The sequence below is a fragment of the Mauremys mutica genome, chromosome 4, assembly GCF_020497125.1.
Source record: "Mauremys mutica isolate MM-2020 ecotype Southern chromosome 4, ASM2049712v1, whole genome shotgun sequence".
In the NCBI taxonomy this organism is placed as follows: Eukaryota; Metazoa; Chordata; order Testudines; family Geoemydidae; genus Mauremys; species Mauremys mutica.
The window spans coordinates 32,148,934-32,173,717 of NC_059075.1; the positions used below are offsets into that span (position 1 = coordinate 32,148,934).

At 45.0% G+C, this 24,784-nt stretch overlaps 1 protein-coding gene across 1 annotated transcript in view; it reads right to left on the reverse strand.

Moving 5' to 3' along the window:
• Positions 1-668: 668 nt before the first annotated feature.
• Positions 669-24,784, reverse strand: part of KCNK13 (potassium two pore domain channel subfamily K member 13) — a 131,152-nt gene continuing 107,036 nt past the window's right edge. The window contains exon 2 of the mRNA XM_045016941.1: positions 669-1,561. Within this exon, the coding sequence (XP_044872876.1) occupies positions 669-1,561 (893 nt within the window). The remainder of the gene's footprint in view (positions 1,562-24,784) is intronic.

The window sequence follows — 24,784 nt, forward strand, 5'->3', positions numbered from 1 at the left end:
TGACTCTGATGAAATTACTCCAGATTTATACCACTGTATCTGACAGCAGGATTTGGCTTTACCGAAATAGCTGTTTTGAGAATCTGGAATCTGTTTTGAGAAGTTAGATTTAGAGAGAAATTATTTGATTTTCACTCACTTAAATCAGGAGTGAAAGAGTATAGATGGTGCAGAGAAAGGCTTATAATGGTTCCTTTTTTGGTTTCAGATAGGCTACATTCAGAAACCAGGTCTAAAAAGAATGGTACAAAAAACAAACAAACAAAAACCCCAATACCAACTTTGAACTAAATATCAGTTCAATACAGAATTTCAGTCCAGTGTTGTGAAAGGTGATTTTTCCCAAGGCCATCAATTCCTTATTCCTGAAACTGAACTTAACATAAATACAGGAACAACAGGCCATAAAAAATTGGTGTTGGGGCTACATTATATTTAGTTTGAAATTTATCCTTCAGTGACCTGTTTAGGGAGCAAATGGAAGGGAAGAAAGGAAGATAGAGATCTGAGTAGTGCAAAGAACAACAGATATTAACTGACAGCCCCCCTCCCAAAAGTGAGAGACCTAACAAAAGGTGTTCTGCTCATTTAGCTCTGCTTCTCTGATGACATTCATTCCCTAGTTACTTCTATACTTGTTGATGCATTTCCCATCGTTCTGATTTTTTTTACCTATCCACGCTTGTCTCTGCCAGCCTGTTATTCATAATCGCTAGGGCTCCTACCCCGCCAGAGAATCCATTATGTTTAGAACTAGAGTTCAACTGCCTTGGGTAGCCATTGGCAGTTTCTGACAGCTGTTTCTGCATGATGGCCAGTGACACTTTGTTGGAGGCTAAGAAATCTTTCATGGAGATCATCTCGCCAGACAGCCGGCGTCCATCTGTGTCGCTCTCATTGACGCCATCAGTCTCAATAGAGATGTTCCGCCGGCTCCGCACATTCCCTGGCATCACAACATTCCTCCGTGACCTAAAGAATTTTCTTTGGCATCTGGGGCAGCACCTGCAATCCAGCTTCTTTAATATCCAGTTTATGGACTGTTTGATAACAATTGAGATCACATTAAATAAGGAATAGATACAGCAAACCCCCATGAGTATGAAGACAAAGTTGCCAAATCGGTAAAGGCCTTGGCTTTCATACTGGGCATTTTGGCTACTGACCAGGTCACCAAAACCAATAGTGCTGAAGGCCACGAAGCAAAAGTAAAGTGAGTCAAAGTAACTCCACCCTTCAATCGGTGTGTACATTGCAGAGGCACAACAGGAAATGATGAGGGATGCTACACATAAAATGAGCATGACATAGTACACGGATGGCTTCCACCCTGCCAAGCTGTCCACCTCAGAGTTCCCTGAGCCTCGCCGGCTGTCATGAGGGAGGACCCCTTTTCTCCTCAGCTGTCTCTCATGGCAGGATTTCATGATGTAGGCTATGACCGTGATCAAGCGCTCCAGGAACAGGTTAAAGAATAAAATGGTCCCTGCACATCCTATAAGGCCATAAAATATCAGAAAAATTTTTCCTCCAACGGTGGCTGGGGTGGTCATCCCGAACCCTGGAAGACAAAACAGAAGAGTTGAGTAAAAATAACCCCTTAGCTACAGCATCAAGGGTTTTGCCACATGCAAGCCAAAACAACGAGCAGGAAATCACTATGGCTTCTATTAGCTTTGAAAGAGTAGCTGGGAATTCTCTCCAAGTTCTACATGCTTATGACCCACATTATTCCAGTGCTAAAAGTAAGCAGAGATCACAAAAGTAGAGTGGGCGCACTTCCCCCTAATTAGAAATGAAATGAAATAAATGGAAGCAAATACATTTGAAGAAAGAGCTGTTTAACTGAGGATCTGAGCTGCTGTCTGCTGCAGAGCTCACTTTACCACAACCCTGTTTCAGAGCTAATCCTATGAATTTCTATGCTGACCTCTTCTCCCACTCTGTTCTGCTTCATTGGCCTGAAGTCTATAAAAAGTCCAGTGAAGTCTATAAAAAAATTCCCATTTACTTCAATAGTCAATGAATGGATTAATCCTCACGGTCAGACCTACGTTGACGCATTACCAGATTTTCCCTTCTTTCCCACTTGCCCAGGCTCTGCTCCACAGTTCAGATCTGTGCTGGAGCATTACAGAGCGGCCCTGTTTTCCTGTCCTCTGCTGTGTTGCTTTCCAACTCAGATATGTTTTGCAACTTTGCAAATATTCCCACATGGATTTTTTTTCTTTCCAGTCTGAAAATACCATTTTTGCTTGGGGTTAATATTTATTGAAAAGACAAAATTGCTGTAAATGGGATGTTTATAAAGAATCAAAATGAATAAATTTGTCTTAAATATGATGGGCATATTAGAGGTAATTTACATGTTGAATATGTTTGCTGTAGTTTGAACAGGGTCTAGAGAAGCTGAACAAGTGATTAATTAACTGTCCAATTAAGTTAAAGCAGTCTTGCTGAGAGAACAAAAAAAATAGCACATTGAATAAGACAAACATCTGCATTTGTTCTCCTCGGTCTGTAAATGCAGGATATTAACTGCATGAAATAAAGGAACTAGAGAACTGGATATAAGGGAAATGTATTCAGTATTTTGAAGTGCATTGCTTTTGTGCCGGGAGAGACAAATACAGGATGGGGAGCTGGGAACATCCCTTCCAGCCTGCTGTTTTTACATCTACAGCAGGCTGGAAGGGATGGGGGTCATCTGTAGATACACAGCAGACCAAATCGCAAGTGGAGAGGAAGAGGGTTAGGGTTAGGGTGCCCAGGGTAATTCCCATAGGGTACAGCAAAACCTGTGGCTGGCCCTAGGTAGTTAAGGCAGATTATTCTAAATTGTGTCAATGTTAGTGATGCAGCGTAACATCTGCTAGAAGCTTAATCCCATACCCATTGAAAACAATGTGAATTTTGCCATTGACTTTGTGGCTAGAGCCTGAGCCCAAACCCATAAAATTCATATCCATTGTCATTTAAAATTCCTATCTGAATCCACATTTCCATAGGTGGAAGCCTAGCAGTAAAGGTTCTACAAAGACACCCAAACAGTCAAGACAGGAAACCCATTATGAATTGTAAATAATGGAAAACACAGGACATTAAATCAGAAAGCCAGTGAGCCCAGCCTCTATTCCTTGTCCTTTTTTCTTTCCCAGTCGGGGCTCAATTTTGACTTTTTGGAGAAAGAAAATGCTTTTTTTTTCTTTCTACTTATAAATCTCAAAATGTGTTAATCGATACTAATGATAATTTCATGTAGTGCTAGATTGGAAAACCTAAAAGCACTGTAGAATACAGATATTAATCTAAACCTAACAATATTGTCTTTTGGCTGTTGTGGAAAAAATAAACTGTAGGCTGCTAGCTGCACTGCTAAATCAGTATACGAAATGGCTTGTATATCCATTCATGAAGAAATATTTTGGGCCACACTGATCCCTGGTGTCACTCTATGGACTTCAGAGAATGATTCTATTTAAAGATACTGTCATGCAAACAGCCTAGCTGGTCGCTGCAAATACTCTATGATGGGAAATTGCTTCCTTTTTCTCTCTTGTTTTTTCTCTAGTGTGACGTCAGGGGTAGTGTGGATCATTCAGTGACTAAAGAGCAAATCAATAGAACTTATGTCTAGGTAAAAGTACCCATGCTTGTATACTCTGCTAACACAGCAGCTCTTTGCCAAAAATCAATCTCTTTGCTAGACCAGAAAAAGTTCTAAAACCAAAACTTCCTCTTCCAATCAAACAGCAACAAAACAGCATTGCTGCCTGTCATCTGCTTTCATATACATTCTCCCTAAAACTTCAAAGTGTCTAGGTGGGGAACCTATTGTACCTGTGAACAAAATCAAAAAGACCATCTAGTGTCTAACCTCCCTTTGCTAAGCAAGCTAACTGAGAACTTAGCAACAGCAACCTATGTCACCATCTGTCAGCTTCAGGTATCCTGGATAGAACTGATTGGAAAATGTTTTTTTCCTCCTGCAGCAGAAAATTTCTACTTTTAGGCAAAAAATATATATATATATATATTTTCAGCTGCCAGCTGAAATACTGCTGCAGTGCCTCATGCTCCCAAGACTCCTATATGGGCTGGGCTCCCTGGTTGGACTACATCTCCCATGATGCACCTCACACTCCCTTTTTGGCGAGGGAAGGTAGTACATCTTAGGAGATAGAGTCCTACCAGGGAGCCTGGCACACAGAGCAGAATGGGAGCATGAGGCACCCGAAATACAACTCCCATGAGGCACTATGACAGCATTTCTGAATCAAAATATTTCAGTTTGTAGCATAAATATGTTGATTTTCAGGTTAAACTTGTCAGTTTTGGGGCAGTTTTTTGATGAAAAATGAAAATTCTGTGGAAAGCACACACTTTTTGTGAAAAAAAAATTGTTTCTTCAAAAACCTAATTTTATATTGAAAAACAGTTTTGATGGAATTTTTTTGACCAGCCCTAACACTGGATCCCTCCCAGCCAGGCTTCAGGCCATGACATGGTATAGAAACACTTGTTGCTCTCATGGTTAACTTCCTTCTTTCCATAGACCAGTGAAGGGGATCCATATTCATTCTTCCGGACCTCTCTGTGGCATTAGATATCATAGATCATCCTCATACAGCAAGGATGCTTCAAGCTTGGGACCAGCTCTGGCAATACTGGAGCAGTCCCACTTCAGAAAGACTCTTTGCATTTTCTCCTCCTCTCAGACACAATCTGGCCCTTTATATTTGTACCAAGAAAACATACTTTTTAGAACTAGAGAAGAAAGTCATTGCTGCAGTCATGATCATATAATGTATCAGTGCTGAAGACTGGAGTATACACATGCATATCACCGAAGAATGGAATAATCTATGTGTTTGAAAGGCTTATACTTTAATATGAAGGAAATTTAGAAACAGCAGTGAAAACGTTTTCTAATATGTTCACAACCAGATAGTGGTGTCTCCTTTAGTTGTTGATTTCTTAAGCCATGGAGAGCACAGCCATAAAAATAGAGGGCTTTCAATTATTCCTATTTCCTTGAACATGCAAATCCCTGGATCTGATACAAAAAGAGTTTGAGGTCTTACTCCCTTGAAGAATCACTTCAGCCTTTAAGTAGCTGGCCATGCTACATAGACCTTCCCATTATTTTTGCTGTCTTCTTGGGGTGTGAATACAGATTTGGACCTGCCAGTAATTATCCATTCTAAACATCACATTCACATTCTAAGCATCTAATCATTCACACATTGCACCTACATGTTTTTTGGCAGGTGCAACTCAGGTACATATATCAGAAAACGTATATCAAAATGTTGTTATTGGTCAATGTGGCGCACAAATATGCATTCTCATTTTGTGAGTAGACTTCGGCCTACTTGCTTGAAAAATGTGCAGGGGTGAAAGTAACTTAAAGGACTTCCCGGTATGCTGGAGTCCTGAGCGTGGGCATGACCTCAACCAGAAGAGGCGTGGCCTTTCAAGATTTAAAGGCCCTGGGGCTCCGGTTGTGGCTGGGAGCCCCAGGGCCTTTAAATCACCCCGGAGCTCCCAGCTGCAGAGGTGGCTGGGAGCCCCGGGGCTCAGGAGTGAATTAAAAGGCCCAGGGCTCCAGCCACCGTGGAGCTCCGGGCCCTTTAAATCATCGCGGGAAGGGGTAGTGGTGTCAGGGCTTTGGTGGTGACTTAAAGGGCCCGGGGCTCCAGCCACTGTGGGGAGCCCTTGGCCCTTTAAATCCCCGCCCGAGCCCAGCTGCAGGAGCCCCGGGGCCCCGGCAGCAATTTAAAGGGCCAGAGGCTCCGGCCACTGTGGGGAGCCCCAGGCCCTTTAAAGTGCCACCGGAGCTCTGGCAGTGGGGCTCGGGCGGCGCTTTAAAGGGCCTGGGGCTCCCCGCAGGGGCAGGAGCACTGGGCCCTTTAAATCTCCACCCTAGCCCAGCTACCAGAGCTTCGGAGGTGATTTAAAGGGCCTGGGGCTCCCCAGAGCGTCTGGAGCCCTGAGCCCTTTAAATCACCACCAGATAAGCTGGTCTAGTCTGGCACGGCATACCAGCTCTTGCTGGTACGCCATACAGGACCGTACTGGCTTACTTTCACCTCTGAAAATGTGGTCCTAGAAGTTACATGACTAGATACAATTACCATTCTCCTGTTCCTCACCTTGGAGTAGTTAATAGCATGGACACAAAAGTGAACATTAGGGATCTCCGTTGGATTGAGATTGGGGACTTTGGTTGGAGCCTGAGTGAACAGGACTGGGATCTATTTCAGGTGGAAAAGAGACACCAAGCAGTCCAAATTTAGACTGAAAAGGGTGATTCAACAGGAGAAGGGAAACAGCTACATGAATAACTAGAACAGCAGGCTGGAGTGGTAGCGAAAGAGCAAGAAGCGAAGCCTCAGACTGAGAAAGGAATGAAGAGAATGATACTGTATGAGGAAATAAAAACAGTGGGCAATACATGAAAAGAATATATTTATGTGAGGCAGAAATAAAAGGAAGAGAATTTCAGAATAAAAAAAGCATTGCATGTAATAATGGATGAAGATATTTATGATATGAGTGGAGGATGTTGAAATCCGAATGATTAATACATTTTACTTTGAAAGTTGCTTTGTGACAGATGTCTTGAAACCCACTTATTGATGGACAAAATACCCAGAAAGGCTACAGAAGACAGAATTATGTGTAATCAAGTGGAAATCAGTTGGGTTGGGGGTGGGAGAATTACATGTTTTTAAGATATTGAAGAATATTCTATTCCCTCAATCCACAGTTGCCTGGATATGGCTAGGTATTGTTGATATTGCTAGAAATGCATGACACAAAGGTTTCCAGTGAGAGTGAAGAAAGATTGTAGTATCAACAAGTTTTCTCACTTTAACTCAATTTCTGTTTGTGCAAGAGCAAGGTTTAGAAATGACTCTCATGAGCTGAGAGTTCACACAGAGTAAGCATCTGTGATCTGACAATATTGTAGGTATCTTTTGAAAAAGGATCTGCCATATGTGGAAGGAAGTATCAATCTGCTGATAGAGAAAATCTGTGTCTTCCACAGGCTTGTGACCTTTCTGTAGAGTCTGTTTTCTCTTGTGACAGAGATTTACTTTTACATGAATGAAGTCTCTGGCCCATTTGGTGTAGAAATAGATTTCTCTGTGTAAATCAATACACTACTCTGCTGTTAAATCTGCATCTAAAACAACTGAAAAATTAGTACAAACAGAAGTGAAAGTATTTCCATTCATCTTCTTCAAAACCTTTCTGAGGCCAGTTAAATGCAAAGGTCATTAAACAAAGCCATACACAAATACCCAGTTTTAGTAATTAGAACACAAGTGTAAATAGTACTGTATAACATCAAAATCAGGTAACCACGGAGGGGTTTGGTTATGAAAAGGAAAAGAAAATCAACATTAAGTCAGACCTGTTGTTTTCTCTTCACAGATTTAAGAAGATAGTTCTGTATATTGAACCGCTACTTCCAATCTTCCATTTGGATGTAACAAGTCCTTGTTACAGCCTCACAATCTCTACTTCAGGATGTAGTTATTACAGTGCCATCAAGTATCCCTGTCCTGGGCACGAGCTCAGTGTGCAAAGCCATCATCTCATCTCTCCCTCTTGGAAGTTAGATACAGGAAGAATCAGGTGTGAAATATGGTGTGAAATTCTTGCCCCATTGAATTCATCAGTAGGACCAAGATTTCACCTATGGTTCTTGTTCCATGAAGTGTAGACCATTTCCCATCTGTTCTTCTTTTGACACAGCTGATCCCTTGTTGTTCTTAACAGTCTAGAGCAGTGCTTCTCAAAGTCGGGACGCCGCTTGTTCAGGGAAAGCCCCTGGCGGGCCAGTTTGTTTACCTGCCGCGTCCGCAGGTTTGGCCAATAGCGGGAAGTGGTGCGGGCTGAGGGATGTGCTGGCTGCCCTTCCCACAGCCCCCATTGGCCTGGAGCGGCGGACCGCAGCCAGTAGGAGCCGTGATCGGCCGAACCTGCGGACGCAGCAGGTAAACAAACCGGCGCGGACTGCCAGGGGCTTTCCCTGAACAAGCTGCGGACCAGCTTTGAGAAGCACTGGTCTAGAGGATATTCTTCACCTTGGCTTTCTGTCTTACCCATCTGCTTCCTATCCTTTTAGTCATCTGATATCATGCTTTGCTATCTAGCTTTTAGATAGAGCTGGTCTGGAATTTTCCAGTGGAATTGATTTTTTGCTGGAAAACACAGGTTCTGCAAAATTGAAATTTTAAATTTTGCTGAAAAAAATTGATTTTCTGTCAGGAAAATGTAAATGAAATTTCATTTCAGGTTGGTTTGACCTGAATTGGAATATTTTGGGGTTTTGAACTGACCAAAAAATTAATTTCAAATTAGTCAACAAAAACTTAAAATAAATATCCCTATCAGCACATTGTCTTATGGGAGTTGTTCTTTGGGCCCTCATTCTCTCATATGGGCCAGGCTCCCTAGAGACTACAGCTCCCATACTACAAAGTGAATTTCCCTCTGACGGAGCTGCATAATGTATCATGGGAGTCACATGACTCTGGCTGCATTATGGGTGATGTAGTTTGACTAGGGAGCCTGGCTAACAGGGACATAGAATCATAGAATCATAGAATCTTAGAACATCAGGGTTGGAAGAGACCTCAGGAGGTCATGTAGTCCAACCCCCTGCTCAAAGCAGAACCAGTCCCCAACTAAATCATGCCAGCCAGGGCTTTGTCAAGCCTGACCTTAAAAACCTCTAAGTAAGGAGATTTCTTCTTTAGTCATCCGGTGCACTTCTGCCAAGTTCAGCTGAATCTTCCAAAGCCAAGACCTACCCATTAAGGCTGGGTAATTACCTCTTACCACAAACAGTGGCAATTTAGCAGCCTGTCCATTGAGCTCCACCTTAACATCAATAGTGCCCAACATGGGCACAGCTTCTCCCGTATACGTCTTCAGAACAGTTTTTGTTGCCTTAAGCGAAAGATGCTGTAGCTTTTCTTTATACACAGTCTCGGAGCCCAGCAAGACGGCTGCACTGGTGTCCAGTTCCATGCATATAGGTTTGCCATCCAACAACGGGGTTACCCAGTATTCATGTGAGCCCACTGCCAAAGACAAAACATGCAGTGGCACTTCCTCTTGCAAGGAGGTGTCACCTTGATTATCCTGGGTCTGCTCTAGGGTATGCAGGGTTTCTCTTTTTGTCGGCCAGACCACAGGCCTCTTTTTCTTTTGTTTACAGGCACACTCAATGTGTCCCTTTTTGCCACAGTGTCGACACACCAGGTCCTTACACCAGCATTCTGATGCCTGGTGACCCGGCTTACCACAGCGGTAACATTCCAGATTCTGCACAGTTTGTGGGTAGGTTCTTGTGACACTTTTTGCACCCGAGGGGATGCACCGATGTATTGTGCCTCCCTTGTAGCCAGTTCCATGGAGACAGCAATATCAACAGCCTTCTGTAAGGTAAGCTGAGCCTCTGTCAGTAGGCGCTTCCGTATAGCTTCACTGTACAGGCCACACACTAACCTGTCACGCAGGGCATCATTTAACATCTCCTTAAATTCACAGTATTCTGCTAGTTTTTTTAAAATTGCTACAAATTGTACAACTGTTTCATCTTCTTTTTGGTCTCTTTTGTGGAACCTATATCTTTCAGCAATTACCAGTGGTTTTGGGGAAAAATGGGACCCCAGGATTTCCACAATGTCACTGTAAGATTTAGTCTCAGGCTTAACAGGGTGTAGTAAGCTGCGTAGCAGGGAGTAGGTTTTAGCCCCTACAACACTTAAGAATATTGGCACCTTCTTCTCTTCTGTAATGTCATTTGCAATAACAAAAAGCTCAAAACGCTCAGTATACACATGCCATTGCACTATATTCTCATCAAAAGGTTCCAGTGGCCCGGCCAGAGTAGTCATGATTTTTAGTTTCACTTTCACAGCCAGTGCAAACAAGCAGTTTTTGTTTGTTTATTTGTTCTTTATCTTGACTTCTACTTCCTTCTGTTGCTGGGGCAGCACTGGGATCCCATTCTTGTTGCCACTTGTTGTATCCTTGGGGGCAGCCAGTTTAGGAAGAAATCACTTGAGGCCAGAGAGCAGACAGCTAACAAAGCTACCATTTATTTACAGACATGGAACTCACCTAACCGGCCAAAGCTGGCTGGGCTATCCCCTAATAATCTAACTCAGTTGCCACAGGAACAAAAACCATGATAACCAAATACACAACAAGTGTCATCTGCAAACCTTGCAGAGGGTGCAGTCCACGCCATCCTCCAGATCATTAAAGAAGATATTGAACAAACAGGACCGACCCTTGGGGCACTCTGCTTGATATTGGATGCCAACTGGACATGGAGCCATTGATCACTACCCATTGAGCCCGACGATCTAGCCAGCTTTCTATCCACCTTATAGTCCATTCATCCAGCCCATACTTCTAAGCTCCTGAACTACAATTCCTGAGGCAAATATACCACTCTGGGAAAACGTAGTTTAAGATTGAACTGACTCAAAATGAAGCATTCCAGGTCCATTCAAGAAACCAAATGAAACGACTGGCCTGGAGTACCCACTGCAGTTTACCCCGAAGAGCTGGAAGAGGCCTGGAGACCTCAGGTACCAAACCCCGGGGAGGCAGGAAATAGTCCAGGGGCAGCCACGGAGCAGCCAACTGCAGAGCCCAGCATGGCTCAGTCAGTGTGTTGTGGCTGGATCCCCGCTGACACAGGCCCTGGGCTGGGACGTGGTGGAATAAGGTGGGCCTGCATCCCCCTGCCACCCCACCCTGGGTGGCTGACCCCCTACACAGTGCAAGGAGGCTCTAGCCCAGGACAGGAGCTCCCTTACCACTCACCTTTGGAGACTGTTTGTTGGCTGCCTGAGCTCCGCCCCGGCCAAAGCCAGCCCCAAAAGATTGTTTGTTTGCTGGCTGCCTGAGCTCCGCCCAGGCCAAAGCCAGCCCTGAATGACTGTTTGCTTGCTGGCACCCTGAGCCTACACAAGCCCAGGCCCAGCTCACCTGGAGACTGTTTTGTTTACTGGCTGCCTGAGCTCCACCCAGGCCATAGCCAGCCCTGATAGACTGTAGTTAAGGGCTGACTACCTGAGCTACCCAATCCAGGCTAAAGCCTGGTATTGACTATTTACCGCAAAAGGCCCTATTGGGGGCTTTTGCCTGTCTTACAGACTCTGGTCCTGACCCCACAGGACTAGCCTGAGTGGCCTCCCTCTGATCGGGAGAGTGAGGGAGCATTACAGATGTTTTTCGTTTTGCACTCTAATGTTAAACATTGAATATGGTTTGCTGGATATTCATCCTGATTTATGATTTCACTCTACTAGGGCTAATTTTTCAGGGAGCTGCAATGAGTTTTACCTCTTATTAAAGTCAATGAGAGTTTTACTAGAGCACCACATAACTCTTACAAAAGTCTATTCTGCATGGGCTCCTTCAGGAAGTTTTGCCTGAGAGCTAAGCTTCTGGTTTAAGAGCCGATATTTCAGATTTTACTTTAGAAGTATTGTCAAGGAAAACAGCATTAATTAAAGAGCGGAATGATGAAATATTCTAGTAAACCACAGTGTTAGGATAATGTCATCATGTCGCATGTGCTTCACCCATTTCCTGAACAATGGGACTGAATGTGACCAAAGAAAAGCAAGTAGCTTGTGACTCTCAATTTTAGCATGATCACAAGGTTTGATGAGCATCAGGAAATGCTTCCCTAATAGAAAACCCTATTGTATGGACTGGCATAAGGTTGACATTGACTAATGTGGTATCAAGATATTCTTCTCAGTCAAAACAGTAAGTTATATTTATCATGAAAAATAAAGAGAGAACAAATTTCAATTTTCTATAACAATTCATCCAATCTACACAAAGGAAACAGACCTATCAATTTCACCCCTCAACATGTTGTAGTTTCTGTGAAAAAGGGGTCCAAAGAAAAAGTCAGACACTATACAAATTTTAGTCACATGGCCCTTTTAAAAACAGAGCAAACATCAGATGATGTCCCCCTTTCTACAAACTGCTATAGAAAAATCAAGTAGTGCATACATTTCAATAAATATTTAAAATGAAAAAGTAACACAACCCAGAATGTTTATAGGCATTTTCACCTTTCTGAAAATGGAAATTCTAATGCATCCATCCCAACATACTGTTACTGTGCCACCATAAGGCCAGGGGAATAGTATGTGATGCAAATTGTGGTCATTTGGTCAGAGGTAGCCTCTTACAGTCCCTCCATAAGGAGCTGATTTTAATATTCAAAGTGTTCTGAAATCCACCTGCCTAGGGAGACTGTCTTGAACAATCACAACAGGGCCTAGAGTAGAATTTATTATGTAAATTTGGGGTTGTCTGAACAAGGGGGTTCCCATATTACACCCCTGCCCTCCCCATGGTTATGAGCTTTCTTTAATTTTCAAAATGCTCCAAAATCCATGTGCATAATGAGATTATTCCCCAGAAAAGACTCTCCTCCATTCCCCCTTGCTGCCTCTACATGGTCAATGCGCCATCAGTTACCACCTTCCTTCCTCTCCATGCCCCTCCAGCCCTACTGGAGGACTTCTTGTGCCTTTCTCAGCTATCCCGCCCTGATAGACATCGCAGCACATTAGCCTTCCAGTTGATACAGAACACTATGGGGGTACTGCACATGGGGACACCAGGAGAAAATGTCAGACTGTGTCTACACTGCATTTAGGGTAGACTTAGTGAAAACCAGCTGGCTATGCCTGGCTTATACTCGAGCATTTCATCTGCTCTGCACAGACTGCTCCAGAGTTGCCAAATGTTACCATTCCTTGATCCTTGTCCTAAAGATTCCCTCTGAAGCATTGCCTGCACTTACTTCTGCCCTGTATTGTATTGTCATGTATGGCACCAGACTGCTACAAATCCCCAGAGCAAGAATAGACTATCATGTATCTCTGCATGCACAGCCGACATAATTCTGCATAGAAATGGGATGTTCACAGTCCCTTTGGATGCAAATGAAACTCTCCTCCTGTTTCAGTGTGAGTTGGGGCAACCTGCTGCAAGTAATCCCTGTGCCAGTCAATAAAATTGGGAGCAGGGCTGTGGGAGTGCTTGCAGATGAATGAAAGAATACAGTTGTGTGCAACACAACACAACACATAAAATGGATACACTTTCTTAGGGCTTGTCTACACTACAGGTTATGTCAGTATAACTTATGTCGCTCAGTGATATGACAGATTGCTTGGCTACACTCGAAACTCTAAAGTGCTGCTGCGGGAGCGCTCCCGCGGCAGCGCTTTGAAGTGTGAGTGTGGTCACGGCGCCAGCACTGGGAGAGAGCTCTCCCAGCGCTGTAGGTACTCCACCTCCCCAAGGGGATTAGCTTACAGCGCTGGGAGCCGCGCTCCCAGCGCTGGGGCACTGTTTACACTGGCGCTTTGCAGCGCTGTAACTTGCTGCACTTGGGTGTGTTTTTTCACACCCCTGAGCGAGAAAGTTGCAGCGCTGTAAAGCACCAGTGTAGCCAAGGCCTAAGCCACCACCCCAAATGACGTAAGTTACACTGACCTAAGCATCGGTGTGGACTGTGCTATGTTGGCGGGAGAAGCTACTGCCTCTTGTGGAGGTGGCTTTATTATGCTGACGGAAGTGCTCTCTGCCATCAGCATACAGTGTCATCAGCAGACATGCTACAATTGTGCCACTGTAGTGCTTCTAGTATAGACTAGCCCTTGGTCATCCCTCATGTCTGGATATTATAGGGCAGTCCTGGTTGTAATGTACATTCTACATCCCCAGTGGCTCTTGGCAGCTCCAGGGGGCAGTGTTAGGCTGTAGGGCAGGGCTGGTATGTATTTTAACTTTGTATTTTCTGATTTCCACTTTGTTATACCTTAACTCTTTATTTCCTGGCTTTCAGAAGATAAAGTATAAGCCACTCAATATCCTGGAGGGGTACAAGGCACGGCTGGTCAACTTCAACTCTGCATTAGTGACTTTTGAGGCAGTGAATTTATGTGAGTGGAGGCGCAGGGGAGAGATTACGATACATTTTTCAATCCATTTTATATCTTGAATGCAGTGTTTTTTTCATAATGGTGCAAAGTTTCTTTCTTGTTACTGCTCCAGGAGCTTCATTTCCTTTTTGAATATGTGTGTGTTTGCTATCAATGTTATAATTAGATACTCCAGTCCTTTCCCAGAAAAAGGAAGTGGACAGAAAGAGGGGCTAACACTATAGCAACAGCAATGAGTCACTATGATGCTGCTAATATTGAAATGGCTTTGCAATTTAACCTACAATCAGAGCTCGTTGATTGTCTGTGATGTTGTGCTTATACTTATAATGCCTTTTCAGCCAATGAGTTTAATTGTTTTCCTTTGTTTTACATATCAGTTCAATTTCTTATTATATTTCTGATGTGATTAAAAATCCCTTGGCCTGGCAGCCTTATTTTGCTATGGAATCCTATTACTATCCCAGGATGCATTGCCTGTTGTACCCAATTCTTTAGAGCGCAATGATGGCTTTGTAGTCAGGCACCTGGAGGGATGTGGCACCTGGAGGTACCCAGCATGCAGGGGAACACACTGCTATTACACTCCTAAGAGCAATTAACAGTGTTGGGGATAGGGAGTGTCATCTAACTTGTTCCATCATTGTTCCAGGCCCCCTTTGGGGAGGCTGGCTCCCACAAGAAGTGGGATTGTGCCTGGCCCCTGTTCAGAGGAGATGAGACAGATTTGATGTTTACACCCTCCCTCATTCCCTGCCCAGGGGGAGCCACAATCTGGGCCTGCATTAGCAATCAGCACACCAGTCACAATGGTTGTGTCTTATAAAGCAGTGGTGGACTCATCCTGTAATCCTTACTCACATGAATAGCCCTGTTGAAGCCAGTGAGAGTGGATAAGGAAAACAATAAAACCCTTAGACTGAATAGGCCTTATAAATAAAGGCACATCTCATAAACACACTCAAAGGGCTCCCTCCCTGAGCTAAGTTTGCCTGGGAACCCTCCGAGAGAAGCTAAGGTGCGTGCTGCATTAGGGGGGCTGTGTTGTGAGCTGTTGGGGTGAATATTTGAGTGTCTGTCTGCTGTTACCATTTGTTTGACCGTGTGCTTGTTTATTTGAATAGTGTGACTGTTTGACGGTGTGGGTGTTTGATTGAAAAGTGTGAATTGGGAGTGCTTTGTTCCAGGTGGGCCTTGAATCTTATAAAAAGGCAGCCAGTTGTGAACCGAGTGAGCAGCAAACAGAGAACAGGCAAACAGAGGGAGTTTGCCTAGGAGTTCGCTTGGGAGGAGTTTGCATAGAGTGTTTTTGCCTTTCAGGCTCCTGTGAGCAGTACATACAACAACTGAGGAGCCTCTTAGAAAGAAGACATGGATAGTGAGCGATCAGCTGTTGTGACCTGTTCAGACTGTGCCATGTTTGTCTTTCTCCCAGAGGACAGAAGTGACTTCGTCTGTATGAAGTGCAAGCTGGTCTGCATAATGGAAGAGAAGGTTAAAGGACTAGAGGACCAAGTATCAACCCTGCGTTGCATCAGAGAAAATGAAGATTTTCTGGACAGAAGTCAGTGTTTGGTTTTGGAAGCACAACATACTGAAGAATCAGAGAGTGCAGTGCGGAACGGGGAAGAATATTGGCAGCATGTGACCTCCAGAAGAAGAAAGAGGAGAACCTATGTACCCCCAATGCAAATAGAGATTTTCAGGCTCGCTCTCTGCACAGGTACTACTGCGGAGAAGGATTTGGAAGAGCCCTCTGAAGGAAGAGATCAGAAGGAGACCCCATCAGCCGGAAGGCATGAGAATCATTTTCCTAGGCATGGGGGTTCCATGACCGCCACTCCTAAGAGGAGGAGACAGGTGGTGGTGGTCGGGGACTCCCTCTTAAGGGGGACGGAGTCATCCATCTGCTGACCAGACCAGGAGACTCGAGAAGTGTGCTGCTTGCCTGGAGCTAGAATCCAGGATGTGACGGAGTGTTTGCCGAGACTGATCAAGACCTCAGACCGCTACCCCTTCCTACTTCTCCATGTGGGCTCCAATGATACTGCCAAGAACGACCTTGAGAAGATCACTGCAGACTATGTGGCTCTAGGAAGAAGGCTAAAGGTCTGCGGTGCAAGTCATGTTCTCATGCATCCTCCCTGTTGAAGGAAAAGGCCCAGTTAGGGACTGTTGAATTGTGGAGGTGAATACATGGTTACGCAGGTGGTGTTGTAGAGAGGGCTTTGGATTCTTCGCCCATGGAATGTTGTTCCAGGAAGAAGGATTGCTAGGGAGAGATGGGATCCACCTAACGAAGAGTGGGAAGAGCATCTTCGCAGGCAGGCTTGCTAACCTAGTGAGGAGGGCTTTAAACTAGGTTCACCAGGGGATGGTGACCTAAACCCAGAGGTAAGTGGGGAAGTGGGATACCGGGAGAAAACACAAGGAGGAAGGTACATGACGGGAAGCCTCCTGATTCATACTGAGAAAGTAGGGCAATCAGCTAGTTATCTTAGGTGCATGTACACAAATGCAAGAAGCCTGGGAAACGAGCTGGAAGAATTGGAAGTCCTGGCATAGTCATGGAACTATGGAATAACAAACTTGGTGGGGAAGTTCACATGACTGGAGCACTGTCATGGATGGGTACAAATTGTTCAAGAAGGACAGATACAGGAGGAAAGGTGGAGGAGATACATTGTATGTAAGAGAGTGGTATAATTGCTCAGAGCTCCAGTATGAAACTGGAGAAAAGCCTGTTGAGAGTCTTTGGATTAAGCTTAGAGAGGAGAGCAACAAGGGTGATGTTGTGGTGGGCGTGTGCTATAGACCAGAAGGATGAGGTAAATGAGGGTTTTTTCTAACAGAAGTTTCCAGATCACAGGCCCTGGTTCTAATGAGGGACTTCAATCACCCTGACATCTGCTGGGAGAGCAATACATCAATGCACAGACAATCCAGGAAGTTTTTGGAGAGTGTTGGGACAACTTCCTGGTACAAGTGCTGGAGGAACCGACTAGGGGCTGCGCTCCCCTTGAGCTGCTGCTCATGAACAGGGAAGAATTGGTAGGGAAAGTAGAAGTAGGTGGCAACCTAGGCAGCAGTGACCATGAGATGGTTGAGTTCAGGATCCTGACAAAAGGAAGAAGGGAAAGTAGCAAAATACAGACCCTGGAGTTCAGAAAAGCAGACATAGATTTGCTTAGGGAACTGATGGGCAGGATCCCCTGGGAGTCTAATATGAGGGGGAAAGGAGTCCAGGAGAGCTGGCTATATTTTAAAGAAGCCTTATTGAGGGCACAGGAACAAACCAGCCCTATGTGCAGAAAGAATAGCAAATATGGCAGGCGACCAGCTTGGCTTAATAGTGAAATTTTGGTGAGCTTAAACTCAAAATGGAAGCTTACAAGAAGTGGAAATTTGGACAGATGACTAGGAAGAAGTATAAAAATATTGCTTGAGCATGCAGGGGTGTAATCAGGAAGGCCAAGGCACAACTGGAGTTCAGCTAGCATGGAATGTGAAGGGTAACAAGAAGAGTTTCTACAGGTATGTTAACAACAAGAAGAAGGTCAGGGAAAGTGTGGTACCCTTACTGAATGGGGGAGGCAACCTAGTGACAGATGATGTGGAAAAAGCTGAAGTACTCAATGCTTTTTTTGCCTTGGTCTTCACAACAAGGTCAGCTCCCAGACTGCTGCACTGGGCAATACAGTATGGGGAGGAGGTGAGCAGCCCTCAATGGTGAAAGAACAGGTTAAGGACTATTTAGAAAAGCTGGACATGCACAAGTCCATGGGTCCAGATCTAATGCATCTGAGGGTGATGAGGGAGTTGGCTGATGGGATTGCAGAGCCACTGGCCATTATCTCTGAAAATTCATGGCAATTGGAGGAGGTCCCGGACTATTAGAAAAAGGCAAATATAGTGCCCATATTTTAAAAAGGGAAGAAAGAGAACCCAGGGAACTACAGACTGGTCAGCCTCACGTCAGTCCCTGGCAAAATCATGGAGCAGGTCCTCAAGGAACTCATTTTGAAGCACTTGGAGGAGAGGAAGGTGATCAGGAACAGTCAACATGGATTCACCAAGGGCAAATCATGCCTGACCAACCTGATTGCCTTCTATGATGAAATAACTGGCTCTGTGGATATGGGGAAAGCGGTGGATGTGATATATCTTGACTTTAGAAAAGTTTTTGATACAGTCTCCCACAGTATTCTTGCCAGCAAGTTAAAGAAGTATGGATTGTATGAATGGACTATAAGGTGGATAGAAAGCTGCTAAATTGTCGGGCTCAATGGGTAGTGATCAACAGCTCGATGTCTAGTTGGCAGCTGGTATCAAGCGGAGTGCCCCGGGGTTGGTCCTGGGGCCAGTTTTCTTCAACATCTTCATAAATGATCTGGATGATGGGATGAATTGCACCCTGAGCAAGTTCGCAGATGACACTAAGCTGTGGGGAGAGGTAGATATGCTGGAGGGTAGGGATAGGGTCCAGAGTGACTTAGACAAATTGGAGGATTGGGCCAAAAGAAATCTGATGATGTTCAACAAGGACAAGTGCAGAGTCCTGCACTTAGAAAGGAAGAATCCCATGTACCGCTACAGGGTGGGGACTGACTTGCTAAGCAGCAGTTCTGCAGAAAAGGACCAGGGGATTACAGTGGATGAGAAGTTGGATATGACTCAGCAGTGTGCCCTGGTTGCCAAGAAGGCCAATAGCATATTGGGCTGTATTAGTAGGAGCATTGCCAGCAGATCGAAGGAAGTGATTATTTCCCTCTATTTGGCACTGGTGAGGCCACCCTTGGAGTATTGGCTCAAGTTTTGGTCCCCCCACAGAAAGAGATGTGCACAAATTGGAGAGAGTCCAGCAGAGGGCAATGAAAATGATTAGGGGGCTGGGGCACATGACTTACGAGGAGAGGCTGAGGGAACTGGGCTTACTTAGTCTGCAGAAGAGAAGAGTGAGGGGGGATTTGATAGCAGCCTTCAGCTACCTGAAGGGAGAATGGAGCTAGGCTGTTCTCAGATGACAGAACAAGAAGCAATGGTCTCAAGTTGCAGTGGGGGAGGTCTAGGTTGGAGATTAGGAAACACTATTTCACTAAGAAGGTGGTGAAGCACTGGAATGGGTTACCTAGGGAGGTGGTAGAATCTTCATCCTTACAAGCAGCAAAGAATCCTGTGGCACCTTATAGACTAACAGACGTTTTGCAGCATGAGCTTTCGTGGGTGAATACCCACTTCTTCAGATGCAAGTGGTGGAAATTTCCTGGGGCAGGTATATATAAGCAAGCAAGAAGCAAGCTAGAGATAACGAGGTTAGATCAATCAGGGTGGATGAGGCCCTGTTCTAGCAGTTGAGGTGTGAAAACCAAGGGAGGAGAAACTGGTTCTGTAATTGGCAAGCCATTCACAGTCTTTGTTTAGTCCTGAGCTGATGGTGTCAAATTTGCAGATGAACTGGAGCTCAGCAGTTTCTCTTTGAAGTCTGGTCCTAAAGTTTTTTTGCTGTAGGATGGCCACCTTAAGATCTGCTATTGTGTGGCCAGGGAGGTTGAAGTGTTCTCCTACAGGTTTTTGTATATTGCCATTCCTAATGTCTGATTTGTGTCCATTTATCCTTTTCCTTAGAGACTGTCCAGTTTGGCCGATGTACATAGCAGAGGGGCATTGCTGGCATATGATGGCATATATTACATTGGTGGAAGTGCAGGTGAATGAACCGGTGATGTTGTGGCTGATCTGGTTTGGTCCTGTGATGGTGTTGCTGGTGTAGATATGTGGGCAGAGTTGGCATCGAGGTTTGTTGCATGGATTGGTTCCTGAGCTAGAGTTACTATGGTGCGGTGTGCAGTTGCTGGTGAGAATATGCTTCAGGTTGGCAGGTTGTCTGTGGGCGAGAACTGGTCTGCCACCCAAGGCCTGTGAAAGTGTGGGATCATTCTCCAGGATGGGTTGTAGATCCCTGATGATGCGTTGGAGGGGTTTTAGCTGGGGACTGTATGTGATGGCCAGTGGAGTCCTGTTGGTTTCTTTCTTGGGTTTGTCTTCCAGTAGGAGGCTTCTGGGTACACGTCTGGCTCTGTTGATCTGTTTCCTTATTTCCTCGTGTGGGTACTGTAGTCTTGAGAATGCTTGGTGGAGATTTTCTAGGTGTTGGTCTCTGTCAGCAGGGTAAGAGCAGATACGGTTGTACCTCAGTGCTTGGCTGTAGACAATGGATCTTGTGGTGTGTCCGGGATGGAAGCTGGAGGCATGAAGGTAGGCATAGCGGTCGGTAGGTTTTCGGTATAGGGTGGTGTTGATGTGACCATCACTTATTTGCACCGTGGTGTCTAGGAAGTGGACCTCCCGTGTAGATTGGTCCAGGCTGAGGTTGATGGAGGGGTGGAAGCTGTTGAAATCATGGTGGAATTTTTCCAGAGTCTCCTTCCCATGGGTCCAGATGATGAAGATGTCATCGATGTAGCGTAGGTAGAGAAGGGGCGTGAGTGGACGGGAGCTGAGGAAGCGTTGTTCCAGGTCGGCCATAAAAATATTGGCATATTGTGGGGCCATACGGGTGCCCATAGCGGTACCACTGATCTGGAGATATATATTGTCAGCAAATTTGAAATAGTTGTGTTTGAGGATAAAGCCACAGAGCTCAGCAACCAGGTGTGTTGTGGCATCATCAGGGATACTGTTCCTGACAGCTTGTATTCCATCAGTATGTGGGATGTTTGTGTAGAGAGCCTCTACATCCATGGTGGCCAGGATGGTGTTTTCTGGAAGGTCACCAATGCATTGTAGTTTCCTCAGGAAATCAGTGGTGTCACGGAGATAGCTGGGAGTGCTGGTAGCATAGGGTCTGAGTAGAGAGTCTACATATCCAGACAGTCCTTCAGTGAGAGTTCCAATGCCCGAGATGATGGGGCGTCCAGGATTTCCGGGTTTGTGGATCTTGGGTAGTAGATAGAATAACCCTGGTCGGGGCTCTAAGGGTATGTTGATTAGTTCTGGTGTTAGTGTAGGGAGTGTCCTGAGTAGATGGTGCAGTTTCTTAGTGTATTCCTCAGTGGGATCTGAGGGAAGTAGCCTGTAAAATTTAGTATTGGAGAGTTGTCTGGCGGCCTCCTTTTGGTAGTCAGACCCGTTCATGATGACAACAGCACCTCCTTTATCAGCCTCTTTGATTATAATGTCAGGATGGTTTCTGAGGCTGTGGATGGCATTGCGTTCTGCACGACTTAGGTTGTGAGGCAAGCGATGTTGTTTTTCCACAATTTCTGCATGTGCACGTCGGCGGAAGCATTCAATGTATAGGTCCAGACTGTCATTTCGACCCTCAGGAGGAGTCCATGTGGAGTTCTTCTTCTTGTGCTGTTGGTGGGAGGGTAACTGTGTATCCGTGCGCTGTTCAGTGTTGTCCTGAAAGAATTCTTTGAGTCGGAGACGGCGAAAGTAGGCTTCCAGATCACCGCAGAACTGTATCATATTGGTGGGGGTGGCAGGGCAGAAAGAGAGTCCCCGAGATAGGACAGACTGTTCTTCTGGGCTGAGTGTGTGGTTGGATAGATTGACGATATTGCTGGGTGGGTTAGGGGTACCACGGTTGTGGCCCCATGTGGCAGGTAGGAGTTTAGACAGCTTACAGTCCTTTTTCCTTTGTAGAGAGGTGAAGTGAGTAATGTAGATCTCCTGTCTTATTTTAGTGAAGTCCGTTTGTATGGAAGTTTGGTTATTGATGAGAGTCTCCAGGTTGGAGAGCTCTTTTTTGATGTTTTCCTGTTTGCTGTATAGGATGCTGATCAGGTGGTTCCTCAGTTTCTTCGATAGAGTATGGCATAATCTCTCACTGTGGTCTGTGTAGTATGTAGATAGTAGTGGATTTTTTACCTTTAGTCCATTAGGTATGATGTCCATCCGTTTGCATTTGGAAAGGAAGATGATGTCTGTCTGTATTTGTGCAAGTTTCTTCATGAGGTTGATGGATTTCCACTCCATACGGCTAAATGCAGTGCCTTGCATGGTGTCAAGTATCAGAGGGGTAGCCGTGTTAGTCTGGTTCTGTAGAAGCAGCAAAGAATCCTGTGGCACCTTATAGACTAACAGACGTTTTGCAGCATGAGCTTTCGTGGGTGAATACCCACTTCTTCAGATGCAAGTGGTGGAAATTTCCTGGGGCAGGTATATATAAGCAAGCAAGAAGCAAGCTAGAGATAACGAGGTTAGATCAATCAGGGTGGATGAGGCCCTGTTCTAGCAGTTGAGGTGTGAAAACCAAGGGAGGAGAAACTGGTTCTGTAATTGGCAAGCCATTCACAGTCTTTGTTTAGTCCTGAGCTGATGGTGTCAAATTTGCAGATGAACTGGAGCTCAGCAGTTTCTCTTTGAAGTCTGGTCCTAAAGTTTTTTTGCTGTAGGATGGCCACCTTAAGATCTGCTATTGTGTGGCCAGGGAGGTTTTTAAGGCCCGGCTTGACAAAGCCCTGGCTAGGATGATTTAGTTGGTGTTGGTCCTGCTTTGAGCAGGGGGTTGGACTAGATGAAGCTGTGAAGGTGACTGAGCATTCTACTCCTTTAATGAATAGCACTTAAGGAGCCAGTCACAATGGTGGCAGACTCTAGTGCTTTAGAGTTACTGAGGGAGGGAAGGCACAAAATCAAGACTAACTTTTTAGTTTTAAAACTACAATCATAATTCATTATTCCTGATCTGCTTTAAAAGGTGGCTACAAAGCTCCATATAATTATAATTGCCATAAATTGCCTCTTTTTGTGTTCTAACTGTGTGAAACATTCAGCTTTGCTATGCTATCTTCTACCTGCCAGGCTAAACTGTCATGCTGCAGCTTATCACTTAATCAGAAGGAAACCTATAAAGCATTCACATCATCCTCATGTTAGAAATAACCAGATCAGCCAGATAAACAATGTCATGGCTTGTTGGGTAAATCCATATCTTATCCAATGATACAACAACATGAAAATAGCTGAGTTGTGGGCAGGGCCGGCTCTAGTGTTTTTGCCGCCCCAAGCGGCGCAAAAAAAAAAAAAGCCGCGATTGGCGGCACTTCGGGGGCAGCTCTACCGCCGCCGCTTCATTCTTCGGTGGCAACTCAGTGGCAGGTCCTTCCCTCCGAGAGGGACTGAGGGACCTGCCGCCGAATTGCCGCCAAAGAGCCGGATGTGCCTCCCCTGTCCGTTGGCCACCCCAAGCACCTGCTTGCTGCGCTGGTGCCTGGAGCTGGCCCTGGTTGTGGGGGACCAGGAATAAACATCCATAAGACTTTACACTGCATCAAGGGGGTATCAACACAGCAGTAAAACGTCAGGGGAAACATTTCCCTCTTCTCTCCCAGTGGTTGCAGCTATGGTCTTGTATATTTAAATGGACTGTTACTCTACTTTCCTCTCTCCAGTCCTCTATAGAGGAGTAGAGCGGACATTCTGTGTTGTAATATCAGGGAATAAGAATGCCTGGGAAACTGGTCTACTCTTAATTTTTGCTGGCATGACTGTCTGGAGTGTTAAAAACATCACTCTCCTGACATAGCTATATCAGCAAAAGCCCTGGAGGAGAAGTACTTATACCAGCAAAAAATGTCCTTTTGCCAGAATAGTTTATTTTGTTTGGGGAACTGCTATAAATCTTACCAGCAAAAGATATTCTCTGACCTCAACAGGGCTCTGTTGTACTCTTTTTCTGGTATAGCTGAGCTACACTAGAACTGCGTTGCTAGTACAGCTATACTGGAAAAGCATTCCTAGGCAGCTAGACACACCCCTGATAGATGTTGTTACACTGACCTATGCCCTGATATAGACACTACTTTAGACTTCCGTCAACCTAGCTACCACCTCTTGGCATTAGTTTCAACTTGAATATTGCCTTTTATGAATGGAATTGACCCTGCAGGAGCTTTATGGAGGGTTAAAATCCCTCTAAGCTTGTCTGAACCATTGATATGAAATTACAGATGTGACATTATACAGAATGAAACAGCAACAGAGCCCTGTTGAGGTTAGAGTCACAGTTCACCAAGGAGCCAGGTCACTCCTTGGGAGCATATTTATAGTTAGACCCAGCCACAGTATCTCTGGAGAAATTCCTATAATTTACATACAGATCTATACAGCCCTGCAGGGACACAGCTGGATCCCAGGGTGTAAACTGCATAGTCCACTCAGCGAGGCAGATCTGCAGATGGAATAGAATAAAGGGAAAATGAGTGCTGCTATGCATGCCAGCTGCTTCCCAGAGCACTCTGAACATCCTCCTCTGCAGCAGTCCACTAAGATGCCCTATGCACGAGACAGCAGGGAGGACCATCAATGAATTAAATGTCATTGCACACCAGGCAGTCCAATTTTGTTTTAAAACACATTTTGTCAAACGTTTGTTACAGTAAATGATTCTTCCACCATGTAGTCAAGGAGGAGGATTGGAAACTCTGGAGGTGGGGGTGGGGATCTCACCAAACAATGACTGAGTTCAGAAGTAGGGTCCCACTCCATTCAAATAAAGTGTGTGCACAATGAATTGTGATAGGCAATTTTTTGCTTTGTCAGTTGTACACATCCCATTCTGCTGTTGTCAGGGACATCTCGACATCCTAAACTCTAAATCTTTCAGCAAAGATTTGTCTCTTCCTTCTGTTGTAAGTGGACTTACTGACATTTGCAACATTAACCTTTTCCCTTCTTACACCAGGTCTACACAATGAACTTTTGTTGGTATAGCTATGTCAGTCAGGGTGTGATTTGTGACCAACAGCTCTGCCAGCTAA